This window comes from Neofelis nebulosa, chromosome 2 (genome assembly GCF_028018385.1).
Source record: "Neofelis nebulosa isolate mNeoNeb1 chromosome 2, mNeoNeb1.pri, whole genome shotgun sequence".
Classification (NCBI taxonomy): Eukaryota; Metazoa; Chordata; class Mammalia; order Carnivora; family Felidae; genus Neofelis; species Neofelis nebulosa.
In genome coordinates, this window is record NC_080783.1 from 156,736,514 (window position 1) to 156,755,064 (window position 18,551).

Below are 18,551 nucleotides of genomic sequence, written 5' to 3' on the forward strand. Positions count from 1 at the left end.
TTGACTATAAGAGACAACTTGGCACATGGCTGTTTGACACCTCAGGAAGCTCAGCAGCATTGTCTAGGCCACTGAGCCCAGGAATGATACATTCTCAACCTTGCCCACTCTGACTTGCAACCTCTGGTTTAAGCTCCTTAGTTACAAAATGAGAAAAATGACGGTCTAAGATGCCCATACCACAACTTCACGATCCCAGCTGTATAATCTCACTCATGCACTCGTGATGGCACTGCAGAAAAATAAAACTTCCGCCCTAACTACAGTCCCAGAGTTGGTCAGACCTCCAGTTATGCAGTCCTACCTCTACCATCACTACTACTATTACTAGTAATAATTACCAGTGATTATTGCTAAAAATGGTAATAGCTATACCTATGATTTATTATGTAACAGGAACTTTATACATATTATTTAATGATCCCACAGTTCGTGAGTTCAAGCCCCACGTTGGGCTCTGAGCTGACAGCTCAGAGCCTAGAGCCTACTTCTGTGTCTCCGTCTCCCTCTGCCCCTCCACCACCCCAGCTCACGCACGCATGTGCTCTCTCAAAAATAAACATTAAAAAAAATAAAAAATAAATTAAAAAAAACCAATACATTAAAATAAATAAATAAAATAAACATTAAAAAGATTTTTTTTAATTTATACATATTATTTAATGCAATGTGTTAGCAACCCGATAAGGTTTTTATTTTACCTTTTATAAAGATGTGAACATTAGGCTCAAAGTTTAATAAATTTGCCCAGGAGCTAAAGCATCAAACTAATGAAGTTAGGACTCATACCTTCTGTGAATTCACTATTTTTGTGCCTCTCAAAGGACAGTCAACAAGCATTTACCAAATATTTACTCTAGGAGAGCTACTGTAGTAGGAGCAGAGATTAAAAACAAAGTATCTGCCTTCAAAGAACTCCTGGTATGGTAGAAATAACAAAAATATCAATTAAGCAGTTTCACTGTTGTGTTAGAAACACTATATGTAATACAGTGTTTCATAAGTCTTTTTAAAAACACAGTAATTTGCTGTATGAATTCTCAAAGAAATTAAGAATGGAGTATGCACTAAAACATGTATGAAATCTGGCTAATGAATAAAGTATAAACATAAATTTTCAACATCCTTGCACGAAAAGTAAACTAGTATAATTTTATCCTTTTTGATTAAAGACTATCTTTAAAAGAAAAGCAAAATGAAACTCAAGCAAAATTAAGCACTTTTTATAAAGTTATATCATATTAACATGACAGCTACTAAAATATTTTTTGCCTGTAACATATCTGCAATAATACTTAACACCCGAATACTATCTGGGGGGGGAAAAAATTGTACTGAAAGAGTCGAATTGTTAGACTACATATAGCAGCTAAGTGCTGCCCTCTAGTGGCCATTTTGAAAATATCTTTATATCCTTCCCACAACTGAATTTAACATCACTTATTAGCAACAAACTTATTTTGGTACTATAGGTCAATCTACATTTTCCACTAAGTTTTTAAATACTTAAAGCTTTTAAACATAATATATTATTTCAGATGAAAAATCCTGGTATCAAAATCCCAGAACTGAATCTCAGCTCAACTTGTTAGCTGACTTTGGGTAAGTTACCAAACTTCTCTACATCTGTCTTCAAATCTATAAAATGACACATAGCAGTATTAAATAAGGATGCCATAACCACTGTTAGCCATTAAACCTGTAGTTGTATTTCCTTCAATTGAGGGCCTTTAGCACTTATTTTCCTTAAGGCTTTTCATAAATAATCCATTTCAAGCAACTCAAGACAGGAGTTAAACATCAAAAACACAACTAATGTTGAATATGGTTTCTTGTTAATGAAAATCTATTTCATTGGCTTTATCTGAGAAGGATGGCTTTCTATAGTGTTGTTTTGAATTCACTGAATAAAATCATCTTAAGAATATAATTACCTCTATTAAAACACCATTATTGTATATTTTTAAAAGAACTAAGAAATATTTTATGAGAAAAAATTACTTAGAATCTATCATTCAAATTTCCTTTCCACACATTCCTGGATCCCTTAATAAATTAGAAATCCTAAAATTCTGACATTGCTAGGGTGATCTCCAAACTCCTAAATCAGTATCAGAACATATTATAGTTGTATATATAATTTACACAGTTGCCTTAACTTATATGAAACTTATAGGATACAACTTTTCATTAAGTTAGGTCAATCACATATATGGCGTCACAGGACTCAAAATCTTCCAGACTCCATTCTCCCCTAAGGATAACATTCCAAGGCAACACATATGGGCATTGGGTCAGTTGAAAAGTCATAACTCACAGATTAACTTTATAACCAAACAAAGCACTGTCTCCTTCGGGGTTACTTCCTAAACTCATTTCAATTATTTTCCATTTTCAAGTGGTAAATACATCCCAATGCTTTTTGAGGATAGTGTTTTGGTTTGAGTCATTTTACTGCCATGTTACTTTTTTTCACTTTTTAATGTAAATTTATACTAACAACTCGAGTAACATGATGTCACTGCAATTTTAAGACTTAACGTTTCTGAATGCTAAGAACACTGAGACCAGCAAGCAAATATATTCATTTGTCTGTTGAATCAGTGTCACAATTGTGATTTGTACTTCATGCTAATCATATCTGAATAATGACAGAAATTCCTAATTTAACAATGGTTTACATTCTTCAAATAATTACTTTCCTTAAACTTTACCTCCCTAGATGACTGATCACATTGCTAATCATGTATAATGATAATGACTTTCCATGTCATTGGAGGAATTTGTTACAGATGACTAACTTTACAATGGGATTACAAGTTAATTTACAAGGAATTTGTGAGCAATGTTTAGTGCACTGAATTTTTCAGAGTAAAAGAAACTGATTCTTAAAGAACTGCTTCTTAATTCATTCATAATTACTCCACTGTCCAATTGTTCTTCCATGTATACTTGTATATATTTAATAACAAAAGAGCAAAACTTATTTATTCCCAATTTATACTTAAGTAATATAAGGCCTGTACCCAAAAAAATTTTTAATTTTTGAGAGAGAGAGAGAGACAGAGACAGACAGCACACACACACACATGAGTAGGGGAGGGACAAAGAGAGGGCAAGAGAATCCATCCCAAGCAGGCTCTAGCTGTCAACACAAAGCCTAAGATGGGGCTCAATCTCATGAACCACACGGGATCATGACCTGAGTTGAAACCAAGAGTAGGACGATTAACCAACTGAGCCACCCAGGCACCCCTGGCCTATTCCCAAAATTAAGTTCTAAAGACAGTTTTAAATTCTCCCCTGTGAAAAGTGTAGTTCTCCTAAATTTGAGTTCATCAAGATCTAGCATTGATATGCTAGTTTCTGAATAGTATAATATTCAGTTATATGGCTTGAAAACTTCTCAGCTTCTCTTCTCAACAGAGATAGAGATTATTTTTCCAACAATAAGAGCACCGCCATTTCTAAATCCCCTTTGTCTTCATTTGCATAATTTCCATAGACCCACCTCACACAAATCTGTTTTTCCAAATGCAAAAAGGTTGAGAAAAATTTTAAGACCCTGGCTTTCTATAGGATAATTTCACCTTTAACTTCTTGTCTGTGTGGAGCAAGTATCTATTTCATGCAAATTTTATATTCTGAACCAAGGAACTAAAAGAGAATATCAATTTTTCTTAAGTTACAGGCAGCATCTGTATGTCCAACACAGAAATTTTATTTTAGGTCAGACAGTCAGGAAAAGATAAGAATAGACTCTATAGGAAAAAAGGAAGGTGAGTTAAAGTAGAAAAGGAAGAATGAGTTTCAAATACTCTACCTGAGCTAGAGTAGAACACTTTACTTGGCAGCAGGTGAACATAACAGTCCAAGTCTTTGGCTTAAAAAATTTTATTAAGTAGCTGATCCAAACAACACATGCGTGCACACACACTCACACACCGATGCATATAGACACAAACCACATCACCACAGTGTGCATTACTCTTTCGTCATCCAGCATCCATCTGCCCTTCTCAAAGGCACATTTTCCTGGCTTCTACATGGGAAAGGCCAGTACTTTGACCAGCTCAACCCTAGTATTCCAGTCACTCTCAGCTCCAGAGCTGGAGCATTTGACCCAGATCTAACCATCGTGCCCCCTGCGCCCAAAAACTGCTGCCTCAGTGAGCCAATCAAGCCAATCAGAGTCAATCCTCAGCATTTTGTTCGAATGACTTGGAAAAGGTCTTCCCTCTTTCCCATCATGCTTGACACTAAGTTGTAGAGGATGAAGCCATGGCCATCATTTTGACTCCATGAGGGAGGGCCTGAAGTTGCCAGAGGACACTAGGTAGGGGGGCCTAAAATGCAGCCCAAATGAAAAGAAGAGAAACCACATCCTGGTGATAGCCTAAGAACTCCAGGTCTAGCCATTTTTGAAGCCAGGATCTATCTCTAGACTTTTCAGTTATAAGAACCAAACATGTCCCCCCTTTTATTCCTTAAGTCAGCTGGAATTCAGCTTGTTGTTGCTTTGTTATTTGCAATGGATAGTCTTACTTGATATATCAAAACCCTGATATCTTAATGACGACACAAGAAATACACAGAAATTGAACTGCTCAACTGCCCTTATCAGTCATACACCAGGCATGTCCTTCCTCTTCAGATTTCTGATCCACTGTTCACAGGGTCTCAGTAATTGTATTAAGTGTGCACAGCTTCGATATCCCAATATACAATTTAATTGACATAGATCTGTAGCAAAAACATTTCATGTGTCCTATAACGAAACCTGTTCACATATATATTTTAAATCCATAAAGCAAGCCTATGAAGGAAGGCTGTTATTACAGTTTATAGTTTGTAGATTAAAAACTTAAGTTCAGAAAAGTCGACTTGAGTCTTAATGCCTCACAGCTAGTAAATGGTAAGGGTCAGGTCTTTTCAATATTCTTTTATTACATTTTCATTATGTTTTTCTTATTCCACAAATAATTTTTATCATGAAGTATAAATGCAGGACATAAATAAGCACTAAATTCCATCAAATTAAGAACTATAAGACTTCAAAATAGTATAATCTTACCTAACTCAGGATCTCGAATTCCCATGTACAATTCAAGAAGATCATCAATCTTCTCAACTGCTTTTGTTTTGGCTTCAGAGGGCTTTATCAAAGACAAGAGAAAGAAGATACTATTTTATATAAAATCTCTTGAATGTTAAGGGAAGGTAAAATCTGATTTGGAGCCAGTTCATGGTTGTGTCCATCAGCTCATTTGAGTGGAAATCTATCCCCAATGTGCTCTGTAATGCAATACAAATCAATACAGTAAATACTTATTTTTAATGTCAGCATTAAGTGCCATGGATTCAAAGGAGAAACAGAACACAGTCTCCAAGTAGCTAACAATCCAGAAAGGGAGACAACTGTGAAAATAAATATGTAATAATAAGGAAAAATTTTAAAGGATATAAGAGGCATCACAGACAAGGTAAACTTAAATCTCTTAGAAGTCACAGAGGACTTGAAAAAAGGTGACTTAAAAACTGTTTTCAGGGGTGCCTGGGTGGCTCAGTCAGTTAAGCATCTGACTTTGGCTCAGGTCATGATCTCGCTGTTCATGAGTTCAAGCCCCACATCGGGCTCTGTGCTGACAGCTCAGACCCTGGCACCTGCTTCTGATTCTGTGTCTCCCTCCCTCCCCCGCTCCTTCCCCTCCCTGCTTGCTTGCTAAGAAAAAAACAAACTGTTTTCAAAGATAAACTGGTAGAAGATAAGCAGGAAAGGTTACTGCAAATAGAAGTATTGCAACTAGGGGCACCTGGCTGGCTCAGTTGGTAGAGTATGTGACTTGATTTTGGGCTTGTGAGTTCAAGCTCCACGTTGTATGTAGAGATTACTTAAAAATAAAATCTTAAAAAAACTATTGCAATAGATATGCAAAGTCTATGTGAACTCAGAGTCTGATAAAAAAGAGCATACCCAGACAGGACTTGGTCTTAGGGGTTCCTGTGTGCCATGAAAAGGGCTTTGGTCCTCATCATGCAGATGAAGGGTCTCCAAACCTTTTAATGGCTCATCCCCAGGGTAAAACATTTGTGAACATATAGTCTTACTATTTTTTATTTAATTTTACTGTATTGTTGAAGTAACTTCCTGGGCCCAAGATGGAGCCATGTGGTCGAAAGTGTCATGTTATCTAACTTTTTTGTCCCTGTAAATACTATGCTTGACCAGAAACGCAGTATAATCCAGTCAGCCCACCCCCAAATATCAAGCGAACTCTAGGACTCCTCACACCAAACAAGACTATCTAGCCCCAGACAATCAGAGATTTTTTTTCTTCAATATATGAAATTTATTGTCAAATTGGTTTCCATACAACACCCAGTGCTCATCCCAAAAGGTGCCCTCCTCAATACCCATCACCCACCCTGCCCTCCCTCCCACCCCCCATCAAACCTCAGTTTGTTGTCAGTTTTTAACAGTCTCTTATGCTTTGGCTCTCTCCCACTCTAACCTCTTTTTTTTTTTTTTTTCCTTCCCCTCCTCCATGGGTTTCTGTTAAGTTTCTCAGGATCCACATAAGAGTGAAAACATATGGTATCTGTCTTTCTCTGTATGGCTTATTTCACTTAGCGTCACACTCTCCAGTTCCATCCACGTTGCTACAAAGGGCCACATTTCGTTCTTTCTCATTGCCATGTAGTACTCCATTGTGTATATAAACCACAATTTCTTTATCCATTCATCAGTTGATGGACATTTAGGCTCTTTCCATAATTTGGCTATTGTTGAGAGTGCTGCTCTAAACATTGGGGTACAAGTGCCCCTATGCATCAGTACTCCTGTATCCCTTGGGTAAATTCCTAGCAGTGCTATTGCTGGGTCATAGGGTAGGTCTATTTTTATTTTTCTGAGGAACCTCCACACTGCTTTCCAGAGCGGCTGCACCAATTTGCATTCCCACCAGCAGTGCAAGAGGGTTCCCATTTCTCCACATCCTCTCCAGCATCTATAGTCTCCTGATTTCTTCATTTTGGCCACTCTGACTGGCGTGAGGTGATATCTGAGTGTGGTTTTGATTTGTATTTCCCTGATAAGGAGCTACGTTGAGCATCTTTTCATGTGCCACAATCAGAGATTTTCTATTTCTCTCTTACTTGTTCTCTAATCTTTATCCTACAAATCTCGTCCTCTAACCCATTTTGCAATTGTCTGAAAGGGGACTGTCCACTTCATGAATAAAGTTTGTATCACCTAAATTGTCTTTAATTTTTTTTTATTTGTGGCATTTTATTTTTATATGTAAGCTCTACACCCAATATGGGGCTCAAACTCATGACCCCGAGATCAAGAGTCACATGCTTTACTGATTGAGCCAGCCAGGCACCCCTTCTTTAATCATTTTTTCACAGTATGTATCTTTCATAAATACATGTATTACTATATTAATGTATTATATACATTATGAAATACACAGAAATGTTATAAAAGAAGATGCTGAAACAATAGTTAATTTTTATGTATTAATGGTACCAAAATATTTTTGTTCTTCCTAAAATTATTAAAGGTTAGAGTGAAAAACATGATTGGATACATTATTCTTTGAAAATCTTGGTTTAATGTTGGCAAAGTTTGTTTCTACATTCAGTTTATTTCAATACTTGGTCTTAATGGCTTCATAGCTAAAAAAGAAATTACCCAAAGATGTAAAATAATCAACTACTGGTACAAATGCAGAATTCAAGATTAGATTGTAAGAAATTCATAATGCTTTTAAGACAGTTATAAATATATGTTGCTTTGTGTTCTCCAAACTTATTAAAAATATGCATTTTATTACAAATACCATTTTATTTTTATTTCCTTGAGGATATTATTACAACTTTCTCATGTTCTTATTTATACGAACTAAGCCTTAGAAAAACAGGTACAATATACCACACTCTTGCCTTCTTTATGGTGTATTTTGGATGCGCTGTGTAAATCAACAGTCCATGCAAAGTAACTTGGGTGTTCACCTTTGTAGCCAGCCAGCCATATTGTTAAGTTTTGTAACAAGTATCACTACTTCTCATACACAATTTTACCATTCCACCCCCTAAATAGCTCTTGATCTCATCACCTCTTCCCCACTCACATTCTGATTGTCTGGGTTTAGCCCTCAATTTTTTCATATTTGCAGAAGTTTCCTAATTTTTCTCCCTGCCTGCAATCTTCACCCTCTCAAACCCACCCTGCTCAACAACCCATCCCTTAGAACCAAGGGATTTTTCTAAAACACAAAACTATATTGTTCTCCTCAAAATATTTTTTTTAATGTTTATTTTTGAGAGAGACAGAATGCGAGCAGCAGGGAGGCATGGGTAGCCGAGACAGAGGGAGACACAGAATCTGAAACAGGCTCCAGGCTCTGAGCTGTCAGCACAGAGCCCGATGCAGGGCTCAAACTCATGACCCGTGAGATCATGACCTGAGCCGAAGTCAGACACTCAACCGACCGAGTCATTCAGGCTCCCCACTCTCCTCACAATTCTTAAATGGCTTCCCCAATTCCACAGACCTTTCACATCCTGACCCAGGCCTCCTCACCCCCCAACCAGATCCCTCTAGCACCCCCAAATCCCAATCCCATGGATGCTTATAACATCCCCAAGCCCATCATTTTTTCAGACCTAGGATACTCTTCTCCCCATTTTTAACCAACTCAACCATTTCTTTGGGATAGAAATTCCCTCCCACCTCTCCCTATCCCTGACAGCAGCTGATCAGCTCTCCTCTGACATTAACCCTATTCCCTAGTTTTTAATGGCTTCTTTCAATACTTCTCTCCCTTTAAAAGAAAAACAAGGTTTTTATTCATCTTTGTATCACCAGCACCTGGACTATGCCTGTCTCAAGAAACACATACCAAATAATTTATGAGGTATGCAGGTGGAATATCTTCCACACTTTTCAGAATCTGTTCTAGGTTATAAGGAGGTGATTTGTTTCAGATCTATAAATTCTTTAGATAAGTCCTTTGCACCAAATTTAACATTAGCAACAAACTAGCCTTTTCCTTTGAATTGGGCTATTTTCAATTACTCTATTTAATGAAATAGGCTATGAAAATAGGAATGGAGTTTAAAAATTTTTTTTTAACATTTATTTTTGAGACACAGAGACAGAGTGCATGGAGGGGAGGGACAGAGACAGGGAGACACAGAATCCTAAGCAGGCTCCAGGCTCCAGGCTCCAGCTGTCAGCACAGAGCCCAACTCAGGGCTCGAATTCACGAACTGTGAGATCATGACCTGAGCCAAAGTCAGACACTTAATTGAGCCACCTAGGCGCCTCTGGGAATGGAGGTTTAGAAGTTTATCTTCAAATGAATCTTTCCTACCTCCCCAGACAGATCTTCGGCTGCTCCTTTTCATCCCAACACCTTATAAACAGCAGGTACTCAACAAATACTAATTACGTTAACTAAGCAAAGATGACCCTCCTCCTGAAGTGACATCGAGTTTTCTGCCTGCCTCTGACCCCTTTGCAAGTGGTTTTAAGATCTGTCCTTTGTTCCTCACAGCCTGGACTAGAAAGCAGTGGGCATTCTCCTGGCTCCCCCTGCCAGCTCCCTCTCACTGTCTTCCACTCTCTTCCAGATTCCTCTTCTACTCAGGTTTGTTCATTCATGTAATAAACATTTACTGGGCTGCATCAATGTGCCCAAGGGTGTGCTGGACACGGGGGGCACCTGGGTGGCTCAGTTGGTTAAGCATCTGACTTAGGCTCAGGTCATGATCTCAACATCTAGGAGTTTGAGTCCACTTCAGGTGACCCCACCCCACTTTCTCTCTCTCCCCTTCTCTGCCTCTAACTCACTTGCACCCTCTCAAAAAAAAAAAAAAAAAAAAAAAGTGCACAGGACACTGGAAAAGTAAAAACTCAGAACTACCAGATGTCACTGCCATGAGTTTTTCACATACCTCCTCAAATCTCATTTGTAAAATACTTTTGGCTCTCCCCGGTCTCTTCCTTGCCCCTTGCATCCACATCAATCCTCTCATTCACTATCCAAGACCAAGGTACCTGACTCAGAATCTTTCTCTGGATTCCCCCAAACTGACAACATCCTAGGGGACTCAAACATATGAAAGTACAACTTTGGCCTCATGGTTCTTTGAGTGTCTGCTCCAACAAACCACCCCCATGAATGATCCTGGGCATCGTCACCCAACAAAACTCTGGGATCCCACTCTGAAAACTTGCTCACTCTGCTCTTCAAACACATGGAGAGCCCTAGGCAAATATGAACCAGCCATCTCTGGTGCCTGTGCCCTGCCTGCTGGAGCTCCCTCGCCTCAGACACATGCCTGACCTCCCCATTGTCTACAGGAGGACTTCATCACCACAGTCTTCCCTGGGAGAGCAGACCACCATGTGCCACCCTGAATCCTCACTACCCCTGTCACCCTTAACCCCTGCTATTCTCTCCTTTCACCCTTCCTCCCTCCATTGGTCTCTTCTCCTTTTGGTGTTTTTCACTTAAAAACTGACCAAGTCGGGGGCACCTGGGTGGCTAAGTTGGTTAGGCGTCTGACTTGAGCTCAGGTCATGATCTCGCAGTTCCTGAGTTCGAGCCCCACGTCGGGCTCTGTGCTGACAGCTCAGAGCCTGGAGCCTGCTTCAGATCCTGTGTCTCCCTCTCTCTGCCCCTACCCTGCTCATGCTCAGTCTTGTCTCTCAATAACAAACAAACATTAAAAAAAATTTTTTTAATAAAAAAACACTGACCAAGTCAATCAGCAAAAGTTTACTCTTCTCAGGTTTAAATAACTGTTTATGAATTTAGCAAAGATTTGCGCTCCTTTGATGTGTCAGGTACTGTTCTAGGTGCTGCGGCTACAGCAATGAACAAAACATGTGAGAAAAAGAACTAAACAGATAAGAAACAAAGATATAATGTGTCCTATTGTGGTTAGTGCTTTAAAGAAAATTAAGAGCAAGGAAGATTGGGCAGGGGGAGGAGTGTCAGGAATTGCTACTTAAGCAAGATACTCAAAGAAGGCCTTTTAGATAAAGCAATATGTGGACAGGAACCTGAAGAAGTCAAGGGAGTGAGTCACGCCTGTAAGTGGACAGGCAGAGGTAACAACAGTACAGAGACATTGAGACGGGATGTATCTGGAATATTTGGGGACAGTAAGGAGACCCATGTGGCTGAAGCAGCGAGAGCCAGGAGAGGAGAGGAGAGGAGTGGAGTGGTGGGCAACGAGATCAGGGAAGAAATGCAGAGTCAGATCATGTTGCTCACTCCAAGGACTTTAGCTTTTATTCTGAGTGCAATGGGAAGACACTGGAGAGTATGGAACAGAAAAGCAACCACTTGGACTTTTAATTCTGGCTGATGCGCTAAGCACAGAGGGAAAGAGGACAAGGGTAAACACAGGAAGACTGAATACAAGGCGACTGCAACATTCAAGACAAGATGTAAGTGCCTTGGGCCAGATGAGGAGGGCAGAGATGATGACAAGTTGCTGGATTATGTTCTATTGTGGAGGTAGACCCACCAGGGTTTGCTGATAAAAGGGACATTGGTCACGAAAGACAAAAGTCAAAGGTGATGAGGAAATGTTTTACCCGAGGAGACTGGAGTTCATGAATATAGTATTTCATTATCAAAATCTTAAGTATGCCTGCTACTACCAGTGCCTCTGAGACTTTCTCTTGCCTCTCAGAGAATTCTGGTTAAGTGTTTGAGCCAGTCCAGATGTCTACAGACTCTAGCAGATGTTCTCAGCAGGTAGCTGAAGATGGCCATAGATCACAATTTCTTCTCTTGGACTTACTTATGTTTCCTTCTTAAATGCTTTCAGTAATCTTCGTATTATTTAAGTAGGCATTGAATTAAAGTCCTTGCTTTAGCGTATATGGTACCCTGTTTAATTTTGTGGCTTTGCCTTTATTTCCAGCTCTAATAAACATGAATACCCACACATTTCCAAGCAAAATGGGAGTTAAATAAACATAACCTACCATTTCTTCCACGGTGGCAGGACCCTTTGATCTCAGGCGAAGTGTCTCCCTTCCAGTACTAATTTTTCCTGCTGAGGACTTTCCAGCTTTTGACCTTGGCTCTATTTCTATAAACATATAATAGACGGAGAAAGGTGTGTATATTCAGAAAGAATTTCAACAGATTTCTATAAATGTAAATGTATTTTCCATCATAAAACTATATACACAATTAGACATTTGATAGAAGACATGTCTTCTTATAGAATTTCCTAAAAAAAAATAAATTCGCCTGCCATTGTTATTCTTATATTCCACATACAGTCTGGTTACAAAAATAAAAGGGAAATATTTTAAATATAGTTGGAAAGCACTAAGAGTTAAAAGGAATAAAAAATAAAACAGGTGGCTTTATTATAATAAAGGGATGTAAGTAACAGGAGAGCAGAGGCAGAAGTTCAGCTGGACTTCATTAAGGTCATGAAGGATTCATGTCTGGATAGAAGAGAGGAGTGGAGGCACTCCTACTGAAGTACCTACCCTCTGTTTGATGCTCTATATACAAAACTCATTTAATACTCATACCAACCTATGATGTAAGTTATAGCCCTCATTTTACAGAAAAGGAAATTGGACTCCATAAAGAACAGAGCTGGGATTCAAATCCAGGTCTTGTGACCCCAAGTCTGTATGCTTTCCTCAATGACATTCCAACACCGTACCTCTTGCAAACACAAGGGATATATTCAGAGATGTCATACTGAGAGAAGCAGGATTCTAAAGAGGCTAGGAATAAGTTTCAAGGAAGGAATTCTCCTCAGAAAGTAGGTAAAAGAACAGAGAACAAAAATCCAGGGAAAGCCACTGCTTTCCTTAGGCTTGTTGTGTTTTGGTTTTTTGTTGGTTTTTCCTACGCACCAGGAGTCACCCAATACTAAGCAGTAACATGAGTGAAAGGGTAGGGCGGGGGCTGAGGATAACTCCAAAGCACATGCCCTATCTAGGCCAATAACTTACTCCAATAACTTACTGCCCTGGGGAAATGTGGGCCCCGCATAGTTGAATCTACTTGTTTGCAAAGAAACTGGATACTCAGTTCTCTATGAAACTCCTGATTTTTAAGTTTTTCCAATTAAGTCAAACCTTTAAAAACAACGTATTAGCAAAAATAAAAGATGTGTGGATCCAATTCCAGTCACAGGCTACCAACTCATAAGTTCACAAATATCCCCAAGTACCCTTGACCAAGGACTCTGTGGCAGCAGTTTGGGACAAAGTACAGAGGTGGGGCAGGAAGATGCCCTACCACCAACCGGAGGTAACTGAGCTCCAACGAGGAGCCACAGGACAGGCTGGTACATGCAAGTAGGTAGTGAGGGATGTACAAAGCTCTCCAGACAGACATCAAGTGTCCTGCAAATATGCTTTCTTGCTGACATAGAATCTAGAATCATTCCCATCTTCAGCAAGTACTGTTTTGCTATTGGGAATCTACACCAAAGTAATTAAGGATTTTACATATTAATTGTAACTTGTAACTGGGGACAGAATCACCAAAACATAAAACAAGTTTTCCTCTGGGGTGCCTGGGTGGCTCAGTTGGTTAAACGTCCAACTTTGACTCAGGTCATGATCTCACAGTTTGTGAGTTTGAGCCCCGCATCGGGCTCTGTGCTAACAGCTCAGAGCCTGGAGCTTGCTTTGAATTCTGTGTCTCCCTCTCTCAAAAAGAATGAAATTATTTAAAATTATCACACAATAAAGAGACCAGTTCTCCTAAGCTGATGACATTAATGCTAATCATCATGACCAGACAGATTCTCCAGCCACCAGAGCTTTATCGGCAAGTCTACTGCATTTGCCTTGCCAGTCATACTGTGCCCTGAGGGAAGAACAAATTAACGGAAGATTTTCAGCACAGAATTTCCAGAAGCGTGCCCAAAGAAAAAGATGAGGTCTGTCATCATCACCACCTCGGAGTGACGTACAGACCTAAAGCACTCAAGACAGTCTCAGCTTAATATTAACCTTCAAGATAAACCTTACACCACCCACCCCTTCCACACACACCCCCCACACACACACACACCACTGTGATTTCACTAAGCAACCTACTCAGTATAACCTGTCTCCCCATAAAAATTTCCTATAAGGTGGAAAATGAACTGCTCAGCTAACACAGGTGTTTTGGTCTACCACTTCACACACATTTCTAACTAAACTACTACACTAGCATTCTGACTTAACAAGTCTCTTGCAAGTTTGGTCAGCAGGATAGAACCCTGGAAAATTGGACAACTCTAACAACAGTGAAAATAAAAGGTTTCTGAGGTTTACAAAGCTAAGAACCCAGCCTCTGGAGTTTTATCAAGGGACTGTCATCCAGGCTGGAGAAGTCAGCCAGCTTCCCTAGATGATGTCTCTATCTTACACCTTGCTCTTAAAACACCAGTAGCTAGAAAGGAAAATGTACGTAGAATGGAAGGGTTTTTTAAGTTTTTTTTTTTTAATATTTATTTTGAATGAAAGAAAGAAAGAGAGAGAGCGGAGAAGGGACAGAAAGAGAAAGAGTTCCACGCAGGCTCCATGCTGTCAGCACAGAGCCTAACCTGAGGCTCGATCCCACAAAGCATGATATCATGACCTGAGCTGAAATCAAGAGTTGGATGATTAGCCAACTCAGCCACCCAGGTTCCCCTGGAAGGTTTGCTTTATTTAAATGTTTTATTTTTTAAAACAGTTTTAGGTTCAAAACTGAGAAGACAAATTTCCCATATGCCTCCTGCCCCCACATGTGTACAGCTTTCCCTTTTATCACCATTTGCCACCACAGTGATAAATTTGGTACAATCAACAGACCTACACTGACACATCATTACTTGAGGTCTGTGGTTTACGTTACGGTTCACTCTTGATGTTGTACTTTCTATGGGTTTGGAAAATTTATCCACCATCACAGTAGCATATAATTTTTCTTTCAATTTACATGCAAGTTAGTTAGCATATAGTGCAACAATGTATTCAGGGGTAGATTCCTTAATGCCCCTTACCCACTTATAGCCCATCCCCCCTTCCACCACCCCTCCAGCAACCCTCTGTTCGTTCTCCATATTTATGAGTCTCTTCTGTTTTGTCCCCCTCCCTAGTTTTATATTCTTTGCTTCCCTTCCCTTGTGTTCATCTATTCTGTATCTTAAAGTCCTCTATTTGTCTTTGTCTGACTTTGCTTAACATAACATCTCTAATTCCATCCACATAGTTGCAAATGGCAAGATTTCATTCTTTTTGATTGGCGAGTAATACTCCATTGTGTGTGTGTGTATACATATATACACATACATATACATATATATGTATATATACACACACACCCCATGTCTTCTTTATCCATTCATCTGTCAATGGACATTTGGCCTCTTTCCATACTTTGGCTATTGTTGACAGTGCTGCTATAAAGATGGGGGTGCACGTGTCCCTTCGAAACAGCATACCTGTGTCCCTTGGATAAATACCTAGTAGTACAATTGCTGGGTCATAGGGAAGTTCTGTTTTTAGTTTTTTGAGGAACCTCCATACTGTTTTCCAGAGTGGCTGCACCAGCTTGCATTCCCACCAGCAGTGCAAAAGAGATCCTCTTTCTCTGCATCCTCGCCAACATCTGTTGTTGCCAGAGTTGTTAATGTTAGCCATTTTGACAGCTGTGAGGTGGTCTCTCATGGTAGTTTTGATTTGTATTTCCCTGATGATGAGTGATGTTGAGCATTTTTTCATGTGTCAGTTGGCCATCTGGATGTCTTCTTTGGAGAAGTGTCTATTCGTGTCTTTTGCCCATTTCTTCACTGGATTATTTGTTTTTTGGGTGTTGAGTTTGAGAAGTTCTTTATAGATTTTGGATACTAACCCTTTACCTGATATGTCGTTTGCAAATATCTTCTCCCATTCCATCGGTTGCCTTTTAGTTTTGCTGATTGTTTCCTTTGCTGTGCAGAAGCTTTTTATTTTGATGAGGTCCCAGTAGTTCATTTTTGCTTTTGTTTCCCTTGCCTCTGGAGACTTGTTGAGTAAGAAGTTGCTGTGGCCAATGTCAAAGAGGGTTTTGCCTGCTTTCTCAAGGATTTTGATGACTTCCTGTCTTACGTTGAGGTCTTTCGTCCATTTTGAGTTTATTTTGGGGTATGGGTGTAAGAGTGGTCCAGATTCATTTTTCTGCATGTGGTTGTCCAGTTTTCCAGCACCATTCACTGAAGAGACTGTCTTTATTCCATTGGATATTCTTTCCTGCTTTGTCAAGGATTAGTTGGCCATACATTTCTGGGTCCATTTTTGGGTTCTCTATTCTGTTCCATTGATCTGATTGTCTGTTCTTGTACCAGTACCATACTATCTTGATGATGACAGCTTTGTAATTCAGCTTGAAGTCCGGGATTGTGATACCTCCTGCTTTGGTTTTCTTTTTCAAGATTGCGTTGGCTATTAGGGATATTTTCTGGTTCCATACAAATTTGAGGATTGTTTGTTCTAGCTCTGTGAGGAATGCTGGTGTCATTTTGATAGGAATTGCATTGAATATGTAGGTTGCTTTGGGCAGTATCAACATTTTAACAATACTTGTTCTTCCAATCCAAGAGCATGGAATATTCTTCCATTTTTTTGTGTGTCTTCTTCAATTTCTTTCATAAGCTTTCCATAGTTTTCGGTGTATAGATTTTTCACCTTTTTGGTTAGATTTATTCCTAGGTATTTTATGGGTTTTGGTGAGCATACAATTTTTTTTTAATGTTTATTTATTTTTGGCAGAGAGAGTGCAAGCAGAGGAGGGGTAGAGAGAGATGGGGACAGAGGATCCAAAGTGGGCTCTGTGCTGACAGCAGCAAGCCCAATGTGGGGCTTGAACTCACAAACCATGTGATCACAACCTGAGCTGAAGTCAGACGTTCAGGTGAGTGGGCCACCCAGTTGCTCCAGTAGCATGTAATCATTGTCCTAAAAATCCTTTGTGCTCTGCCAATTCACCCCAGTTTTTTTTAAGTCATTATTTGTCAAACCATCCTTCTCCATTAAGGTAGTTATCTCAAAACCAACCACTCGGTGGCACCAAATATTAAATTTTAAGTTCTGGCTTGGACCAACCTCCTGAAAGGCAGCTTTTACAGCTAAGGAAACAGAAGCCATGTTTCTCTATGATCCTATGATTCAGTTCATACATGAAAACAGGATGGTCCTGTTTACCCGCAGGAGAAAAAAACAAGTTCTGTCCTTCTGTGCTGAATGTTTTGAAGCCTGTGAAAGTTTCTCGTCTGGCCTTCTTTGGGCAAGCCGGCCTAAGCATGTCTAACTAACGAGGCCAAGCCCTAAGTCAGTCACTTCACACTTCCCATGAACAAGTTTACATGAGACCTCTCTTGGGACTGAGTGCAGAGAGAGACGCAGTTCGTCCAGTAGACACTAGTAGCCAGCCTGCAGCTGGCTGGATTTGCTAGATTCAGGGCTCCTCACTCCTGTGAAGCATACAGACTACCCACCTGCTGCAGATGACGTAGACCACAGGACACACACAGCTGTGGTTACACAGCTGCTCCCATAGTTGAGGGGGAGGTCACCAAGAAGCAGTCACACTTGTTCCCAAGCCCATTTTGTGGCAATTGTATCTGTTACTCTAATTATGTAATTTAATTTAAAAGTACATGCACTGATGAAGTAAGTGTGAACCAAGGAGTTATTGTGAGGAAAAGTAGGTTAACAGCTTTGGAAAGATTCCATGAGGGCAGATGCAAAAAAAAAAAAAAATAGATGTAAGCAAGACAACACTAGGAGATTAGGAAAAATATTTTTAAACATCTAGCATTTCGGGACGCCTGGGTGGCTCAGTTGGTTAAGCGTCCGACTTCAGCTCAGGTCACAATCTCATGTTCCATGAGTTCAAGCCCCACGTCGGGCTCTGGGCTGATGGCTCAGAGCCTGGAGCCTGCTTCCGGTTCTGTGCCTCCCTCTCTCTCTGCCCCTCCCCCGTTCATGCTCTCTCTCTGTCTCAAAATAAATAAACGTTAAAAAAAAATTTTTTTTTAAATAAAAATAAACATCCAGCATTTCACATATCTAGTTTTTTAAAATGAAACAGAACCCACAGATATGCATGAAGATTGTAATTATGTAAGACCTCACAGATTGGAGATTCTGTGTCCTCTACTCAAAGGGATTTTTACATCAAAAAAAAAAAACAGTAAAAGAATGTATACATTTTTAAATAAGATATTTATACACACTAGTATCATTCTTTATGATACCCCATTTTAATGGGCATTTTCAATAATTAGCCCACCCTCCAGTCTCTGCTATACCATGAAGTGGAGGAATGAGGAAGCAGAGAAGACAGATGTCTACCTCTAGTTCGACCCTGACCTCTGGAGAAATAAGAGGCTAACAAAAACTATAGCCCTGTTTTCAGGAGGGGCACATACAACATGGCTTAGATCCCCAACTGACACAGAGTGACAAGGTGGTGAAATGGGCATTCTCCTCATGTCTGCAGAACAAGGTCCTGTTCTGGTCCCATGAGGGC

General features: G+C 39.7%; 1 protein-coding gene across 3 annotated transcripts in view; it reads right to left on the reverse strand.

The window, feature by feature from the left end:
• The window catches only part of GIPC2 (GIPC PDZ domain containing family member 2), a 453,978-nt gene that overhangs the window by 377,109 nt on the left and 58,318 nt on the right, over window positions 1–18,551 (reverse strand). For all 3 annotated transcript variants that reach the window (XM_058716908.1, XM_058716907.1, XM_058716906.1), the window contains exons 4-5: window positions 12,014–12,120; window positions 5,075–5,156 (exon numbers count right to left, since the gene is read on the reverse strand). In XM_058716908.1, coding sequence (XP_058572891.1) covers window positions 5,075–5,156; window positions 12,014–12,120 — 189 coding nt within the window. The remainder of the gene's footprint in view (window positions 1–5,074; window positions 5,157–12,013; window positions 12,121–18,551) is intronic.